This window comes from Haliotis rubra, unplaced genomic scaffold (genome assembly GCF_003918875.1).
Source record: "Haliotis rubra isolate DU_JTF1 unplaced genomic scaffold, ASM391887v1 Scf88, whole genome shotgun sequence".
NCBI lineage: Eukaryota > Metazoa > Mollusca > Gastropoda > Lepetellida > Haliotidae > Haliotis > Haliotis rubra.
In genome coordinates this window covers 2301028-2319755 of record NW_025767612.1, presented here as the reverse complement: position 1 = coordinate 2319755, position 18728 = coordinate 2301028, and the positions used below count along the sequence as shown (strand labels likewise).

The 18728-nt window shown below is 39.1% G+C and overlaps 2 protein-coding genes across 3 annotated transcripts; one reads left to right on the top strand and one right to left on the bottom strand.

The window, feature by feature from the left end:
* Window positions 1-926: 926 nt before the first annotated feature.
* LOC124263360 lies at window positions 927-9780 on the top strand. Of its 2 annotated transcripts, none has more exons than XM_046697957.1 (2): window positions 927-1021; window positions 3941-9780. In XM_046697957.1, the coding sequence occupies exon 2, from the start codon at window positions 4401-4403 to the stop codon at window positions 5913-5915; it is 1515 nt and encodes a 504-aa protein (XP_046553913.1). In that variant the 5' UTR covers window positions 927-1021; window positions 3941-4400; the 3' UTR covers window positions 5916-9780. The 2 variants fall into 2 exon arrangements, with proteins under 2 accessions (XP_046553913.1, XP_046553914.1); XM_046697958.1 differs by having other exon boundaries at window positions 933-1006.
* Window positions 9781-11868: 2088 nt separating this feature from the next.
* LOC124263365 (mitochondrial pyruvate carrier 4-like) lies at window positions 11869-18177 on the bottom strand. Its single transcript, XM_046697968.1, has 5 exons — window positions 18028-18177; window positions 16462-16502; window positions 15188-15272; window positions 13822-13933; window positions 11869-13048 (listed from the first exon to the last, which is right to left on the bottom strand). The coding sequence occupies exons 1-5, from the start codon at window positions 18110-18112 to the stop codon at window positions 12967-12969; spliced, it is 405 nt and encodes a 134-aa protein (XP_046553924.1). The 5' UTR covers window positions 18113-18177; the 3' UTR covers window positions 11869-12966.
* Window positions 18178-18728: the final 551 nt, after the last annotated feature.

Below are 18728 nucleotides of genomic sequence, written 5' to 3'. Positions count from 1 at the left end.
GTAGATAATCACGTTTGGACCAGTCAACCCAATGATTGACATCATGAGCATCGATCCACACAATTGGGATACGATGACCTGTGTCAACCAAGTCAGCGAGCCTGACCACCTGACCACCCAATACGTTAGTAAACTTATCCAGTTTTGATAAAGTGCCAAATTATTTGCAGCTATTGGTCGTCTGACGTCAGTTCAAACCTCTGTATTTACTATAGTAGTCTTAGGCCCCGTTTCACAAAGCTCTCGTAAGCCTAAGATCTCGTAAATTAACAACCGTACCTCCTACGCTGTAACATTCACTTACGATAGTCGTAGGGCTACGAGAGCTTTATGAAACGGGGCCCTGGCTTATTTGCATAATTATCGCATCGTGATATCATACTAGTATTTGTTGTATTGCTGTACCGAATTGATATCTGGATCCATTTCGTCATGAAATAAATTTGGTAATTGTTTCTACATAAAAATGAAGATGATGCACATACTGTCCTTTCAATGAAGGATCTGCGCTACGTTGAATATTGTACTATAAGCGCATCTTTACACTTTGTAACTTGTAATCGGGATTATTTTTTAAATTGTCATATTACGTCAACACTTGCATCTTATTTACGCCCCATAACTGCATTTGCATCACATCATTTGAAATACGACGACAAAGGGCGTGAACTCAACACTAGTTTCATATGCATTTTAAAGTTATCACATAGCCTGATAATGTCAGAGACCCTATGGATCACCCGTTCAAATTATTTGTGTTTATCTTATCGTGCTAGGTTTCAACATTATAGAGGGCAGTGTGGTGTTAACAATATTAACATTTTATTCGCATAACGTTTTGGCCAAATTGACACTATTCAAGTCCTTTTCTTGACGTAATCACATGACACAGGAAGCGACGCCATTTCCGAAACTGGCGACTGTTTTCTACAGGGAACAAAATATCTATGACACCGCTAGTAATGGCCGCCCACGAGAGAACAACAATTTGTCTCGGCTGAAAATGGTAGACCGGATTACGGTATGACAATTGTTCTTTGTGTTTGTAACGCGCGGGGAGATAATATGTAATGTTTTATGAATGCATTACTGTTTAAATCATGTCTTAAAGACGGTTCAGAAAAGAGTAAGTTTCCGCTAAGCAGTTTCGAAAACAACCGCGTTGGATATTTGCTTCGTACTTCCGTCCAATAGGCCAATATCTTTAGTCGTATGGATAAAGAATTGCGATGTATTTGTCATTTCTGCCCTTCGTGCTTGTCATAATAAAGCCTCCATTATCTGTTAGGAAAGTGACTGGAATCGTTTACGTATCGTATAAATGGAAACATATTTATTGTGACTGTAGGGTATCCATTGATAAGGTCAGGTTTCCGAGCACCATGGACCGGTGTTGAGAGTCTTATATCCCTTTAAAAAAATAACATCCACATCAAGAATATTAACCCAAGTCATTAGATCAGCTCTTACCTAGTGTACACACTAACTGATAAGTAATATACCAAATGATGTGACTACTAAATACACTGGTTATTTTTTCAAATTTCTGTTAGCTCATAGAAGATGTCTCTTATGACCTTCTATCCCATACAGGATATACTAGTATATCATATGTCTGCTTATATTAGGCACAGGCACTGAATTACTAGCACAGACAATCAGATAAAGAAAAACATAATCATTTTGTTTCTATATTGCTTGAAATTAGTCAATCTGGATAATTTTCAGAATTTTTACTGTCATGTCTGTCGTCATAATACATTTCACTAAACATTACATTTAGTGCACATAAAAGATGCAGTGATTGGCAGTAAGGTTAGCATATTATATTTAAGAAATACAGTTCGCTCTACCCCCATGTATAGAGTAATAAAGTTCACTTTTGCCCTGAACTATTGTAGTTAAAGGATGAGGACGCTTGAGTCCGAGTGCTGCAACGTTATAATAGTTCAGGACATAGTTATGTCAATACAAAGTGATGTAATGCGAAAAGGTGTATGTTATAGCCGGATAAAGTACCGTCAGCACCTTTGATCTTTTAGCATCTTAGAATATGTAATAATAATGATAATGCTAAAAAGAACATTAATATCAAATCTAAATAAATATTTTAATGAATCATGTTGAATTAGATTATGAAGTAATTGGAAGGATTGACTATTGTGTATTTTTTTATTTTCTTCATTGATGTAGGAAAAAAAGACCAGATTAACTGTATGAATCAGAATTCATACACCAAATTTTTTCAAAGGATTATTGTAAACAAGAATAGTTGGGATACCATTTTATGATTCAAATGCATTTTGTTTGTTTTCATATGTGTAGGAATTATTTGTTCATTTTTTTGTTAGGTTCATATGAGATTTCTTTTAAAAAGATGGTGTTGTGTGGAATAATGATAAATTTGGCTTTAAATAGCGATGGCTTTTTTAGCACCTTAAACCTTAGCTCTGAGTCTCTGACCAAGTTAACTTTCTGATCGTTATGGTTACTGTGTACTTGTTAAAAATAGATGCAGTATGTAGCCTAGTGGTTAAAGCATTTCCTTGTCAGGTTTGATTTCCTCTCTTGGGTACAATGTGGCAAATGTGTTCAGCCCACAGGGTTTGCACTGACGCACAAACCTGCATGTTTGACGTAATATTCAGGCTAAATGAAGTACACAGAGAAATACATCTTGTGTCACAGATGGCGCATAAAATACTCACAATGTCAGAAGTATATATACTTTTCACTTACAGTTTCAGAAGTATATATAATTACCAACTGTTAATGTGGTAGATCCTTTTGATTGGCGAAACAATTTCATAATTAAACACCTTTTTAATTTCCTGAGTTGGCGTTCAATAGCTACATATAACAAGATTTAATCAATCTAGTTTCATATACAAAGGTATATGCATGAACAGTTTGAAATGTTTAAAAAACATTAAATGTAACTCTCAAATGTCTGCCTTTGACTCTTAGATATAATTTTACGTCATGGTGACTCCTTTGATGTCTAGAGCAAAACCTGAGCACATTTTTTGTGTCCGTGTTTGTTATAGTGCTCAAAGCTCACATTAAAGGCACACTATCATGCCACATTTCTCTAAAAATCAATATTGCATTTCTCTCAGTAATACTAGCTGTTAGCCCCCAGCGAAGCTACCATATAATTTATTCTGAAAAAAATTACGTATTAAGATAACAATATGAAATTAAAAAGCTCGAATGAATTAATGCAACGTTAAGTGGACCCTCGCGCCCTCTACCGTCCAAACTAGTTTTCAAGCAAACCCCATAGAGTTATGTCCCTTGGAACGCTCTCTGCGAATGTCCTATAACGCAACTTGTGATTGAGGCCAGTTCGGCAAACACTGACAACACCGCATCCAAGAGTTTTCGATGTACGGAGCAATCGTTTACATTCCATATAAGGCAAGTGTTATCTGTTAGGGGGCTGTTCGTCTCAAAGTTTCAATTATCGATTTCAGGCAAGTCGTAAGGGATAATAAGTCTTTTATTGTACCAATAGGGAGCTAAGGTGAGTGCATATGCCCCAATATATATATTATAAGCCATAATATTGTCGAAAAAGTGTGACATTGTGCTTTTTAAGGAAACACATGCATAGTATCAATCACTGGATTGTCTGGTTCCGACTTGATTCATTACATACTGTTATCCTATGGCTGAAGGGGCGGTGGGGTAGCCTAGTGGTTAAAGCGTTCGCTCATCGATTCTCCACATGGGTACAATGTGTGAATCCCATTTCTGGTGTCCCCCACTGTGATATTGCTGGAATATTGCTAAAAGCGGCTTAAAACCAAACTCATTCACTCCCTTACTCTTATGACTGGAATATTTGTGAGGGTGACTTAAACAACAAACAAACATGGAGTTCAAGGTCAACAGAAAATTTGAACAGATAATAGACATTGTTTTCTTTTACTTTCAGAAAAATGGCTAAAACAGAAACCATGGAGATGCAGCAAGAAGAAATATTCCACACACAATGATCGTGTCATCATGAAGAAACAACACTCATCCTTTCATAAGAAAGTCAAAGCTAAAGGAAATATAACCTTTGTCGTTCCCAAATACAAACATCATGTCATCATGAATAAGCAACACTCCTTTAATGCGGAAGTCAAGACTGAAGGAAATACAACCTTTGTCAACAGTGGCTGTGTGGAGGGCCCAATTCCCAAAGTTGGCACAATGCAGCAGGGCTTTGTGCCAGTCGCAATGCCAAACCAAACATTTACCAGAATGTCCCAAGGTACTGAATCTGTCGGCCAGGGACCGATGAGGCTCCTCACATCGCCAGGGTCATCAGTATCGCCGGTGATCATGTCAAGTCTGCCGATGCTTCAGAACACTGGGGCCCCCTGCATGTCATTTCGAGCACTAAGTTCATGGCAGGCGGTAGCACTGCCTCTGTGATTGGCCAGACATTGCCTGTTATGCAGTGTGTAAGTGCGTCATCCTTCCCAGCATCAAATGCTGTTCAGGTGATACAGAACCAACCCACACAAAACATTCAGATTGTGCAAAGTCAGCCATCTGCCAGTGCCTCAGTTTTGCAGAATTCTCTCGCAAGTAACATTCAAATCTTATCTCAAAATGCAATACAGGTAATGGCAGCTTCATCACAGGCTGCGAAGAATAATAAGTCCCCAAGCAACCCCCAAATCATGCCTCAGCCAAGCTTGCAGGATCAGTCTTTGAATGCAGTACAGGTAATGACCGCTCTGTCCGAGGCTCTGAAGAATAATAAGTCACCAAGCAACCCCCAAATCATGCCTCAGCCAAGCTTGCAGAATCAGTCTTTGAATGCAGTACAGGTAATGACCGCTCTGTCCGAGGCTCTAAAGAAGAATAAGCCACCAAGCAACCCCCAAATCATGCCTCAGCCAAGCTTGCAGAATCAGTCTCAGAATGCAGTACAGGTAATGGCAGCTCCACCTGAGGCTGCACAGCCTTCAAGTACTCCCCAAGTCATCCAACAGCCCAGTTTGCAGATTATCCAAAGTCCATCAGGGCAACTCCAGCTTGTCCCAGTGGAACAGGCCGCACCTGCCAACTTGTCAACTACTTTTAGCATTCTGAAGCCTCAGCATGCTGCTGGTAAAAAAAAGTCTGTGATCAAGAAAGAGATCAGTTCAGATGACAAGTCAGCTGTGAGTGACAAAAGCCCATCTGCTGCCAACCCAATACTGAACAACTTGTTGAAGAAAGTCAGGGGCAGAATAGACAACAATCAGCAAAAGAAGTCATCATCTGTTACTAAGGACGAATCCAGTAAGGCCCAGTCTAAGCAACTTCCAAGTCTTCTTCCCAAAGTTCCGTTGGAAATGCTTACCCCTGAAGAACATTTCAAAGAGCAGCATGAGATGCATAAAAAGCAACCAGAAAAAAATGAAACTGAGACAAAGACGTCAGAGGTGAAAGATGCCGATAAAGATGATGACAAGCCTGTTGTTATCATCAAGGACCAGCACAGGGAGAATGTAGAAGATAAAATCACATTTGCTGGAACCTCGGTGAAGCCAAAGTTTGCCATAGAATTCTCTCCAAACAATCTGCAAGCCTATGTTCAGGCAGTTGCAAATGCTGTGGAGAATCATAAGACATTGTCCGAGCAGAGTAAGTTAGAACTCAAGATTAAACGGAAAAAGGCCAGTCACAAATGTGCAGAAGAAGACTCCTTTTGGATGGCTGAGGTACCCAAAGAAACTGCTTCAGCACCTAAAGCGTCTCGACGAAAACAGACATTAGCAGTGAGGAAAGACCCATTTGATGGATGTGAAATAGTAGTTGAACCTTTTAAAAAGACAACCCAGGAAACGAAAGAAAGTAACTCCACGAGAAGTGTCCCCTGTGCTCGAAATGGAGGAAACATGCTCACAAACAGATGTAAGGCTGCATGATACTGAAGACGAAGTGGCTGTTGAAACCATTCCTGTCCCTGATCCTAAAGCAAATCAGAAGGAAAAATCTCCTCCCCATGAGGTTGGTGTCTTCATTCCACCAACCATGACCAAATCTATTTCTTCAAACCCAAGTTTCCAGCCTCAATGCCTGGTTAAAGACAAAGAAAGCATCAGTTCTCCTTCATCTAGTTCATCTACAACATCCACATTCTCAGGACCAGGAAGTTCTTCACAGAAGTCTGAAGATTCAGTTCTTCCAGTTCCGTTGAATAAAATCAAGACAGAACCTCTGGAGAAGGAGGTAGCTCCTTCAAATTCCAGACCCACCAATCTCAAAAAAGTTTCATCAATTGATAAAACTATAAAGGAAGGGACTTTGAAACAGACAACATGTGAAACAGTGTGCCACACCTCTGCAGACACAGATGCCTCCAGAGACCCTTGTCCTGTAGTTGTAGCATCTATTAAAGTGGAAACTTTGAATTCTGGATATGAATCTTCTCCATGTAGAAAAATTGTTAAAAAAAGTTTAAATTTTGGTTCTACCGAGGTGGCCAGATTGACAGAAATATCAAAGATGCCATCTCCTCTTCCAAAACCGATGTCACCATTAAAGGAGACACCAAAAGAAAATGTTTCTCTGTCATCTCCAGAACAGACTTCAGTTGAACTGTCATCTCCAGAACAGACTTCAGTTGAGCAAATTGTAAGGCAGAAAAGTACACCTAAACCAAGTTCAGTGACCCCAACTTCACTTCATGCAAAGTCAATGCTCCCATCTGTGCTTCATCCAAGTTCAGTTCCCATCACTTTGCTTCATCCAACTTCAATACCCACAACTTCGCTTCATCCAACTTCAATACCCACAACTTCAATACCCACAACTTCAATACCCACAACTTTGCTTCATCCAACTTCAATACCCACAACTTCAATACCCACAACTTCAATACCCACAACTTTGCTTCATCCAACTTCAATACCCACAACTTTGCTTCATCCAAATTCAGTGGAACAAAGTAAACAGCACTTGTGTGCAATAAACCAAACTGTGGTGAAGCGTGTCACACAGTTACAAAAAGAATTCAGATTCTGTTGTAAGGGTCAACACTAGGCTTCCTGAAGACACTGCCATCAAAGAATATCAACAGTTTTCTTTGCCCCCTTCTGAACAAAATTCAGTAGAGCAAAATTCAGCTAAGAAAAGTACAGAGCTTCTAAGCCAAGAGCATGTAAGTGCAGTTCACAATGGCACGGCTCAAAGTGTCACTGCTTCCCTAAAGGTTTTCAGTTCAGTCACTGGTACCAACACCAAGCTACCGGAAGGTACTGCCTCCCCAAAAAACTACAATCTCAACTGCCATGACTCCACAACTGGCCACAAACACAACAATATCCCAAGAAAATTCTCTGCAGACCATCCTCAGGAACCAAAGAATTTTAAGCAGCTTCCTTACATCAACACGTCAAGAGGATCTGTCAGGGACTGCCAAATCAAATGCGCTCCCTCAGTCAGCACCGGTGCATGTTGTACAACCAAGACTCTGTCCCAAAAATTTACCAACTGTAAATTCAAATGTGACTGTCCCGGTGGCTCCACTATTTTCGTCCAATTTTATACAGGTTCCTTCTGTTCCACGAGCCCCTTTGAACATTGCAAACCATGCTAACCAGCAAAAGAAAGTGTATGTTGTCCCCTCTTCTCTTTACACTGCCCTGGTAGCTCAAGCAAACTCGGGTAAACCTGTGAAACTGACGTCTGCTGACCTCATGGCTTCTCTCGAACAGAATTCTACTGAAACAATGGCTTCTCGCGAACAGAATTCTGCTGAAACAATGGCTTCACCAAAGAGTCAGATCGATGCTAGCAATGTTATGTTGATCAAAAAGCAAGATGAAAATAAGATTCCTTTGATCCCAGTTCCAGTAGCAGAGTTGTTACGTTCCAACAACAACATAGATGTATGTGAGGAGACGGACAAAGGGTTGATGGAACTCAAGATAGAGTCTGTGTTTTCACTCAACAAAGTTTGTTGTAAGTTGATGGACAAGGTTCCAAGTTATTTAGATATGTGTCTTAATTCGAAGTTAGAACACTCCCTGAAGTTGTGTTTTGTTGTGCTGGACGACAAACTGCCCCCATTGTTCCGGGCAAAGCTGGTACCAAGAGGACTCGCTTCAAGATGCCTAAGGCCTGTCCTGAAACATGCAGAACGCAGGCCTTAGACTCCATGTGTGCAAACAATAAGTGGCGGAATATTCAGTTAGGAGATGATAATTCTCAGACTTTTTCTGAACCAGCAACAAAACTTGCAAAACGAAACTAGATATCAAAAAGTATATGGTGCCTTATTTGCCCCGACTGTGTTTAATCACTCTTCGTTAAACTTATGTTAGCGTTACTTTTTGTTAGTTTTTTGCATATGTTGTTTTTGCAATTGTTAGCATGAAATACTTTTATAAAGTCTTTTTGTTTCAAGTACTGGTAAACATTTTTTATAGTGACAATCTTCCAGAGAACTGCATCATGTCTGCTGTTTTAGATAATATGTCTGTGTTAAAGTAGGGGGGTTGCAACAGGTTTAGTGGTGAGACTGTTAGCAATATTTGTAATTTCTTTAGCCATTTTCATCCTTTAGATGTGCTGGTTAATATAATATCTATGGTACAGAATTCAGAAAGGTATCTGCTGGACAAATTACAGGAAACATTATTCATGTGAATCATGTACTATATAACTGTAAAGTAGTAGTCAGATTACAAACACAATCTATGACTGAAACAGATGATTTGTAGACGATTCACCTCAGAAGCTAATAATTACAGGAAAGTACTTTATTTCAGTCGTGAGCAGCTAATTTGTGTAGGAAAAGACGTCTTTGTTTGTCACCAGAGGCTGATACTTTCAGGAAAGTTAGGGGTTTTTTTCAATCATGGTCAGAAGGTATTTTTAGTAACAGGATTCCTTCTTCCTGGTAAATTTTTCTGTTATGATAAAAAATGATAATAAAAAGAATAATCATATGTAGATAATGTAGATGATCTTTTCCACAATTACAGCGGAATTGAACATCTAGGTAATATTTTTCCCGACCTGGAAACCTTTACATGGGAATGAATAACCTGGTAACTTTACACTTTTGACTGGTTACAACTAATATAGGGCTCAAGATGCAGGGTTACTTTCCAACGAAATATTTCAAGAATGTGTGTGGGAACGCCTCATATTTGTAGAAAATCAACCTAATAAGTGTAAAACAAACAATGGATGTCAAAGCAGTGAAGTCAATAACTAAACCTTTTCAGATCAGCTTTGCCTTTCTTAGAGCTTCACGCATAATGTTTACATACAAAGTACACATATACTTTCAGTATATCTGCGTTGAACAGCTGATAACAAAAATGATCAAGTATTTTTAAACGATCGGTAATTCTTGTTAATTATCTAAAACCGAGGTAGCTCTAAACATTGGATTAAACTCATGCAACCCCCAAAGATTTCTGAAAAAATTCCATCTGCTGAAACCTGCTCACATGAAGGTTCAGAGAGAAGGAAATTAGCTGTGTAAAGAAAATGTATCTTTTAATCAAGTGGAGAAGTCTTATTTTTAATAGTTTGTCTGTATATTGTTATAATTAGGTTCAGTACTGATGAAATTGAGCTTGAAGTTAAGAGTTAAGTTTTTGCACTAAGAATTGTAATAGATCAAAGACATTTTATTTGAATATGATTTACTGACATATACTCATTCTTATCTATTTGTGAATATTTCCCCAGGAGATGCAATATGAGGCAATTTTGAGACCATGCAATACTTGCATCAATCAATTCTCTATGACACAATAAACATAATGATACAAATTGTCTTCATTGTGCATGTGATACCCATGAAGATCCGGGTCAGAATTGATCTTCAGCAACCCATGCTTGTCAGTAAGAGGCGGCTAACGGCGTAGATCAGTACTCAAACTGTTGATCACTGGATTGTCTGGTCCAGACTCTTATTATTTACAGACTGACCCCAAATAGCTGATATAATGCTGAGTGTGGCATAGAACTAAACTCACTCACTCATTGTACATGAACAGAGAAAGGCATGGTGGCTCAGTGGCACATGATGCTCTGCTTCTATAAAAGTTTTCTCCCTTGGCCCCATCAGGATCAATTGCTCATGGATTCACCATAATCATCCTTCTGGTCCTTTTTGGGCTGTGGGGTAGCCTAGTGGTTAAAGCGTTCGCTCGTCCCAGGTTCGATTCCCCACTTGAATACAATGTGTGAAGCCCATTTTTGGTGTCCTCTGCCGTGATATTGCAGGAATATTGCTCAAAGCGGCGTAAAACCAAACTCATTCACTCTGGTCCTGTCAGCACCATTCAAAACATACAATACAACACTTTGGACTCTTTGAACCTTCCGACATGATCGTCATGAGTTCAAATCTTGGTCCCTTCCGATTATGTTTCAAGGTTTGTCTACACCATACCCTTGGGTTTCACTGAAGTGGGAAACATCTGTGATCTAAGTGACTTTGTGCTTGCACATAGAGCTAACAGCCTTGATCATGTTGATAACTAGAATATTGTTCAAAGTGGCATCCATCCAAAAAATCCAAACAGGATCGGGTGGTCAGACTTGCTGACTTGGTCAACACATGTCATCGTATCCCAATTGCATAGATCAATGCTCATGTTGTTGATCACTGGATTGTTACAGGCCGACGCTATATAGCTGGAATATTGCTGAAAGTGGCATAAAACTAAACTCACACTGAGATGGATAGTGCCTGCCCCGAGAGCAGTGGTTTGGTGGGCTGTGTCAATGTTAATGGTAGCAAGGCATCGGTTACCTAGCACTATACAACCAGCATGTCTAACCATGCAATCTAGGCTGTTCAAGCAGCTACATATGGTGTGGGAGTTATTGAAAATAATTACCATATATGAAATTATACCAACTGGGACGTTTCAACAATTATTCATTGATATAAGAATATGTTCGCAGTTTCAAAACAAAACGAGCCACAAAGCCAAACCATGGAAAACACACCGAAGTTAATAATAAATAACCGCATGAATTACACAGGACACTGTCCACATTAAGTTTGTATCTGTAAAAGAGTGCACACTTGGTCATCATTCAAAATGTGGGTTATCATTATGATAATACTGTCAGGACGGCAGGATATAATCAGACAGTTCACACCTGATTCAGGGCATTGTGACCTTGCCCAACAACCATCACTGATCACAGGTATTGTGATGTCACGGAAAATGTACAATTGAGTAATTGTTCCAGTTTCTTTATCGAACTTTAAGAGTAAAATACATGTTGTCTTAGTGTGATGCAAAGGGTGCTTGAATCAAAACATGTAAACAACATGACCTTTCAATATACCAGACATGACACTACCCGTGAAGATCAGGGTTAGAATTGATCTTCAGTAACCCATGCTTGTCTGTCGTAAGAGGAGACTAACAGGATCAGGTGGTCAGGCTCGCTGACTTGGTTGACACGTCATCGGTTCCCAATTGCGCAGATCGATGCTCCTGCTGTTGATCACTGGATTGTCTGGTCCAGACTTCGATTATTTAGACCGCCGCCATATAGCTAGAATATTGCTGAGTGTGGCGTAAAACTCAACTCACTCACCCCAGACATGACACAAAGAATGGGCTACACATGTTGTGTGTAACTGGAAACCCAGTTTTCAAGATTTGCCATTAAAATCCAGGGTTCCTTTTACAACCCCAATGTTAAATATAAAATATTTATGAGGTTCCAGATTATAGAGGTCAAATAATATAGACACATTGGACAGCTGACCCTAATACCTAAACTTTTAACACTCCACATCCACATCAGGAATCAAACCTTAGATCTGTGTATGATGCAGCAAGTCTTTAAGCAAAAGCATATTCCAGTGCCCATAAATAACACAAAACAAAGTTGTATACATAAAATTTTATTTTTTCCCTGATAAGGGCCTTAAAACACAGAGTTATGTCCCTTGTCACCATGATGTTCCTCCTTTCCATCAAGACGAGTCTACCACCATAGATAAACACCCTACATCCTGAACCAGTTAACAATATGGCAAGAAGTTCATCAAGCTGTTGGATAACAAACACAATTTTTAAAAGAGGCAAGGAAAGGAGTACTGATGAGGAAAGACTCTTATTCCAAAAGTTACATTTAATACCGTGATCAACAAAACCTGTCTTGCAAGGTGGTTTTATTTACATGGATAGAAACGGGAAAACAGTGTTGTGATAAGAGATTTGTGAAAATTTGTAAGGACTACTGATTTTACATTAGCTACTACTACTAGTCCAAACTGAGCTGGGGACTAGCTTATTGTGGCAAAATTGTGTCTCCCTCGTACTCTGGTCTGCCTTTCACACGTTCACCAAAACATAAATGCAAATACCTACAGGTAAAAACAGCATTTTCTGTTAACATCAAAATCAAATAAATTTTCACTCTCATCATTAAACGTTGACATGAATATCACCGGTCACCCAGATCCTAATGAATTCTGCAACAAGGGTTCTGAATCACTCATTGCAGATAATTGATCAAACACACAGACTTACTAATGGTGGAAGTCTCCACAGATGCTCACTGGCCACACAGATAAGATATCCTGCAAATCTGAATCCTAATTGTACATATACTGATATGTATCTCTGCTGTAGACATGACTGAATAAACACTCCGTTACCATGCTTTCTCTCACAACCAACACATTCACTTTACATTCTGAATAAATATTTCAATACTGTTAGTATCTTCTCTACACAACAAACATAATGTGACCACTATTTTCTTACAGATTTACATAATTATATAAATATTGCTTTGCTTTATAAAAGTGGCTCACAAGTCAAAATTAGTAACTCCAGAGTTATCTCCCTTTGGATATTTCATGTTTTATCAGAATGTTGAAATCTATCTTTAGATATTAGTATAAATTTTAAAGCCTGTTAGGTTTGTTTTGGTATTTTGTGCGTACACTGCACCTTCCATTATGCAGCACCAGACTGTCTACGAAGTTTTCTTTTCCTCAGCTGCTTTAGTTTCTGGGGCTGGTAAGGCAGGCTGTCCCTCCTGAAGAGATCTTCTATACCTGTTGGAACAGCAACAGAAAGCATTATCACACAGCATGATTCATACAAAACGTGTGCCACAGAATTAAGTCTTCTTGAACAAGGCAACTGTCCACTTTCCAAGAAAGAAAGTAACCAACCAAAGTATGCATTAGACCATATTTACAAGGACATTCAACCGTGTCCGTGGTGTAGTGGTTAGGGAAAAAGCAGAGAGTGGAAGGTCGCAGGCTCACTCCCTGGCCATGTCATACCAAAAGACGTTAAAATACGGTACTTGTTGGTCCCTACCAGGCACTCGGCATCAATGGGTACTGCAAGGACTGGTCGGCTCAGAGTCAGTATAATGTGTCTGAGTGGGGTATTCATGCTTAACTGCGGCATGGTGTCTCAGTGAGCTAGCACTATAAAACCAGTTTAAGTCTGGGCTAGTACAAGCAGCCACACATACACACGCATGCACATAGTCATATGAACGAAATATTCTTAAGTACAACGTTAAACACCATTTCATCTCACCTCACCTAACAAGGACATTATAATGCTTTCATGTTCAGAATGCAGATCAAACTCCATAATCCAAGCCAAAACACCAGTGCTGTTATAGTAGAATCTATCAATAAAGTAGCACACTACACAATGCCCTGTGCAGTCTTAGATAATAACACTATTACTATTAGTAACAACAATGGCATTTCGAACATCATTCCGTTTTGATGCTTTATAATGTACTGAGGATGTGTTATCACCATCTTTGTATTTTAAACAAGAATGAGGAGCACATTAAACTTACGTAAAAATTCTGCTCAGCTGGAATATTCCTGTCAAACCGACAAAGATGTTCACCATGAAAAGATTGTAGTTCTTTGGGATGATCACAAGGGAGTAGCGGGCCCATATACAACCTGTCAAAGAAGATTACATTAATCACATGTGATCAGAACATGACATACTGAGGGTAACGATAGAGAGGGTTGGTGGATTGTTTAACGCCACACTCAGCAATATTCCAGCTATATGGCAGTGGTCTGTAAATAAATGAGTCTGGACCAGACAATCAAGTGATCAACTCCATGGGCATCGATCTACGCGTGACATGTGTCAACCAAGTCGGCGAGTCTGACCACCCGATTAAGTTAGTCACATCTTACGACTAGCATGGGTTACTGACAATCAGTTCTAACCCGGATATTCACAGGTCGAAAGGGAGGGTAGTTAGTTAATGTTTTGTGCTGTATCAGTAATATTGCAGCTATCTGTAGCTGCAACTATAGGAACCAAAGAATGGAATCTGTCCATGGAGTCTGTTTTACCAGATAAATACCTGGCCCCTTTTTACAAAACAGCTTAATCTCTAGCCTGATTCAAACAGCACAATGTCGTCCAATCACATTACTCCCACCAGTGAGAGAATTTTCATATCATTCTGGAGACTGATTACTGGAGGTGGCAGCATTACTTTTAAAACCAAGCTATGGTGGTGAATGGGTCCTGGGTAATAATAGAATGGAGATACATGTATAAAAGTTGGTGGAACTCCGTAACATTTAAGGCATATATTAATCAAGTCTGGACGAGACAAACCAGCCACTTATATAATGAACAACATCATACATTGCCAGCATACTGGTATACTGAAAAACACTTTTCAAATGACATGTATTGCAAAACACCTTCTGAGAAACGGTATAGTGGGTAAAACCATATATGAACTTTTGTGATTATCTCAATAATGTAAGTAAAGCCCACACAGACTTCCATTCACAACTGATATTTCCTTTCATAATTTATTACAAAACTTTATATGTTATATACTGTAGTGAGTGATTTTAGTTTTACATCGCTTTCAGCAACCATAACACACATTTTAGGGCCTTAGTAGTGTACAAAACAGGATCTGCATGTACAACCAATGCTAATCACACAAACACTTCAGCTCTCAGTAGAGTTCAATATGTATTTCAATGTGGGTACCTGAATCACAATATATTGCAATACAATATATTACTGCCAGGACATGATGTGACATGCAATCAGTCACTCTCCGAATCTTTTACCAAGTATTTGCCTAGTATGATCAACATAGTGATACTTGTAATCCTTAATCCCAAAAGGGTTTTATTTTGCACCTAGCAATATTGCATCATTGATTAGCCTACCTGTAGCAGCAAGAGCTGATGACTGGTATAGACTCAGTTTCTCGGGAGGACGAGCAATGTCACCTATACCTGCAATAACTAATGCCTGTAAAATAGAAAAGTTCTTTGAAACTTATGAATTAACACTAAAAAGTGCCAAATGGCAGAGAGTTTACCCATCATTATTGATTGGATATATCACTGTAGGAAGATATCATGGCTCTTCAACATACTGAAGTGCTTGCTTGTATGTTGCATTTAATCATACAATTGGTTGGAAGTACTGACACTGACAAGGCACATTATTGTGACTGTCCAGGGGTGGAAATAACCCATTGCCCGATGCCCCAGTCCAGTGTTTTTTTCGGTCGGGCAAGCAAATTTGTATATCACACTGTACCGGTGTCCAGTTGACTTTCCAATGTTAATAATGTTGATTATTTAATCAATCAACAAGAAAATTGGCCAGTATAATGGAAAAAGTGATTTTACATGTGCCACTGTACCAGAGTACACTAGCAATTTTTAAGTTATTTCCACCCCTGCTGTCCATAAGAAATAATGAGATCTGGCCATAGTTCAAAATCATACCATTATACCGTTCAACATATATTTCAGCTCAGCCATTTTCAATAGATGTGTGATATTTAACAAGATGTGACTACACTCGTAGCTTGTCGATCAAGAAGCACTGTCCTGCTATTACTCTAGTGACAAAACACTGACTGACTGAGTTTGGTTTTTACGCTGCTTTTAGCAATATTCCAGCAACATCACGGCAGGGGACACCATAAATGGGCTTCACACATTGTGCCCATGTGGGGATTCGAACTCGGGTCTTCGGCGTGACGAGCCAACGCTTTAACCATTAGGCTACCCCACGGCCCCCTAGTGACAAAACAGATCATAAAGACATGACATAGTTTTTGTTCTGTCAAAATGCCATCTGATATGTCGTCTGCTTGGTGTTGATATCTTCTATCAGAAAATCACATTGATTGTGTGAGGACCAGTGGAAGTAAATAGCAAGCCAACGGGGTAAGTGAAAACATATGACATCATTCCAAACTATCATGGCCACATTTGGAACTTCAGAAGAGATCGATACAGATTTTACCTTCAAATACTTTCATGTTAGATATCTGAATTAAGAGTCATTTACCATATCAACACGTACATGATGTAGGTACCATATTAAATTGATTAGAGTATTCATTTGTATTTCACTAGTATGTGTATTATCTATGTACTATGATGACAGTTACTGTAATTATTTTAGCATTCAGGTAACATACCCATTTGAAAGTAGGAGCCCAGAAGAAGATTGTTTTTGGACCTGAAACACAGAACATAGAAATGAGCAACAGGTGAAGGTTTACTTCAGATTATCAGACATTAAACTGAATGCCTTTTTAGGCCAAACAACAATTTTCACGCCCAATAGAAACACATGTAAATACATGTATAACATGAACAAACATTAAGTGGGTTGAATGTGGGACCAACCATCAAAGGGAAGTAACTCTTAGCTACAATGTTGCTCTGGGAAGTTTTGTTTCAACACATTGTAATTGCAAGGTATTGTTTGTTATCCCCCGCAACAACGAAGTTGCCGGGGATATAGAAACGAGTTCCGTCCGTCCGTCACACATGGTCCGAAGCATATCTCCTAAACTATTAGTGATAGCTTAACCAAACTTGGTACACATGTCACAGCATGATCTCTAGATGTGCCTTTTGGTGGTTACACCCAGATATGAATTTTATTTTTTGCGGTTTCCATGGAAACATGACTTATGCTGTGACTATGAGGATGTCATCTTGTCCAGAGCAGATCTCCCAAACTATACATGCTAGCTTCATCCAACTTGGTACATATGTCAAGCATGATCCCTAGATGTGCCTTTTGGGGTTTAGACCCAGATATGAAGTTTATTTTTTGTGGTTTTACACTGTGGCTATGAAGATGTCATCTTGTCCATAGCAGATCTCCTAAATTATACATGCTAGCTTCATCAAACTTGGTACACATATCAAGCATGATCCCTAGATGTGCCTTTGGGGGGTTACACCCAGTATGAATTTTATTTTTTGTGGTTTCCATGGAAACGTGACTTTGGCTGTGACTATGAGGATGTCATCTTGTTGCCATGGCAACAGGTTAGGCTTCAACTGAATTTGAGGATAGTGCTCCTCTCTGGAGCAGATCTTAAAAACCTTTCAATACTCTCCTTCCACTTTGCTGTATACACTCCAAACCATTTGACATAATCATAACTAGTAGACATATTCATAAAGAGTATTTTGCCGTTGCGGGGGATATTGATGACTTTGTCTACTTGTTTTAGCTGCTACAAAATCATAACCTGACAAATTTGGCCAAACTGGGGTATCAGGCAAATAATTGGTAATTAGGGCCTTTTCAAGGCTTAAACGAATTCAAGGTATTTTTAGGGTAAAACGTGCATATTTCAAGCTTTTCCAAGCAGATGCGAGCCCTGATCCAACATGGTATGACATTTACATGACGAGTCTTACTCTTAGTTAGCAATTTCAAGATAGCACTGGAACATAACAAAATATTTGGAATATCTCACAGGTACATACTAAATGGTTTCGAACACCAACTAGGACTGAAAAATATTCCATGATAATCTTTTATTATGCATTGAACTGACGTAAGAGAGTTTTCACCCCATAATCAGTAAGAGAATTGTTGAATTATTTTGTAGCCACCAGCAAAACACATTCCTCTCTTGCGGTTCTGTTTTCAGTACAGTGAATCTCTATTAATCAGAAACAATCTATGACCTTGACACACTAAGTAATGGCGACGAGTCGGGTTTACATGATGTGAGTACCTGCTGGACTATTCCACAAAGGCACTAGACTGTGAGGAACAAATTTGTCAGCTGCAGCAATCATGCTGCGATAAATTGCTGACATTTTGATTGCTTTCGTCTCCCCTCTTCGTATGTTTGGCAACCCGTTTACTACTCAAGGGGAGATAACTCTACTCTACTTCCTTTTTGTGATATGGCGAATCGTTCCTGTTCCAAGTACGTCGTTCTTCAGCCACAAGAACTTCTCACACTCGTGGCTCTTTGAAATAAAAGGGAATTTATAGAGTGTTTTGTTGTTTCCTGTGGAAATTGGTTTAATCTTTCATATCAACGGATATTGACTGGATCGAAATTACGTTTGATGAATTATTGGAATAATCTGGAAAACCTGACATGTTCAAGATAATGCTTGATGTATCTAATAATACTCGTAAGCTGGTTGAATAGAATATCTTGATCAGTCAGTCAACATTTCTAGTCGCTTTTAAGAACAGCAAAAGTTTGAGAAGTGTACTTCCATTCACCATTAGACTGGAACTTGCATCGGCATATTGAGGTGAAACGAAATATTAAAATATTAGTCGATGTTTCGTTTGTCTGTTGTTTACGCCACACTCAGCAATATTTCAGCTATATTTTGGTGGTCTGTACATAGATGAATCTGAACCAGACATCCATGTATTGATATCGTATATGACCATCGATCTGTACAATTCTGA

Excerpts from the sequence above, each read along its gene's own strand:
- LOC124263360 (XM_046697957.1), top strand. The coding sequence starts at position 4,401 with ATGGCAGGCGGTAGCACTGCCTCTGTGATTGGCCAGACATTGCCTGTT.
- LOC124263365 (XM_046697968.1), bottom strand. The coding sequence starts at position 18,112 with ATGTCAGCAATTTATCGCAGCATGATTGCTGCAGCTGACAAATTTGTT. Across the intron at positions 15,273-16,461 it reads GGGCTCCTACTTTCAAATGG|GCATTAGTTATTGCAGGTAT; the intron begins GTATGTTACCTG and ends TCTATTTTACAG. Across the intron at positions 13,934-15,187 it reads ATCAGCTCTTGCTGCTACAG|GTTGTATATGGGCCCGCTAC; the intron begins GTAGGCTAATCA and ends CTTCTTTGACAG.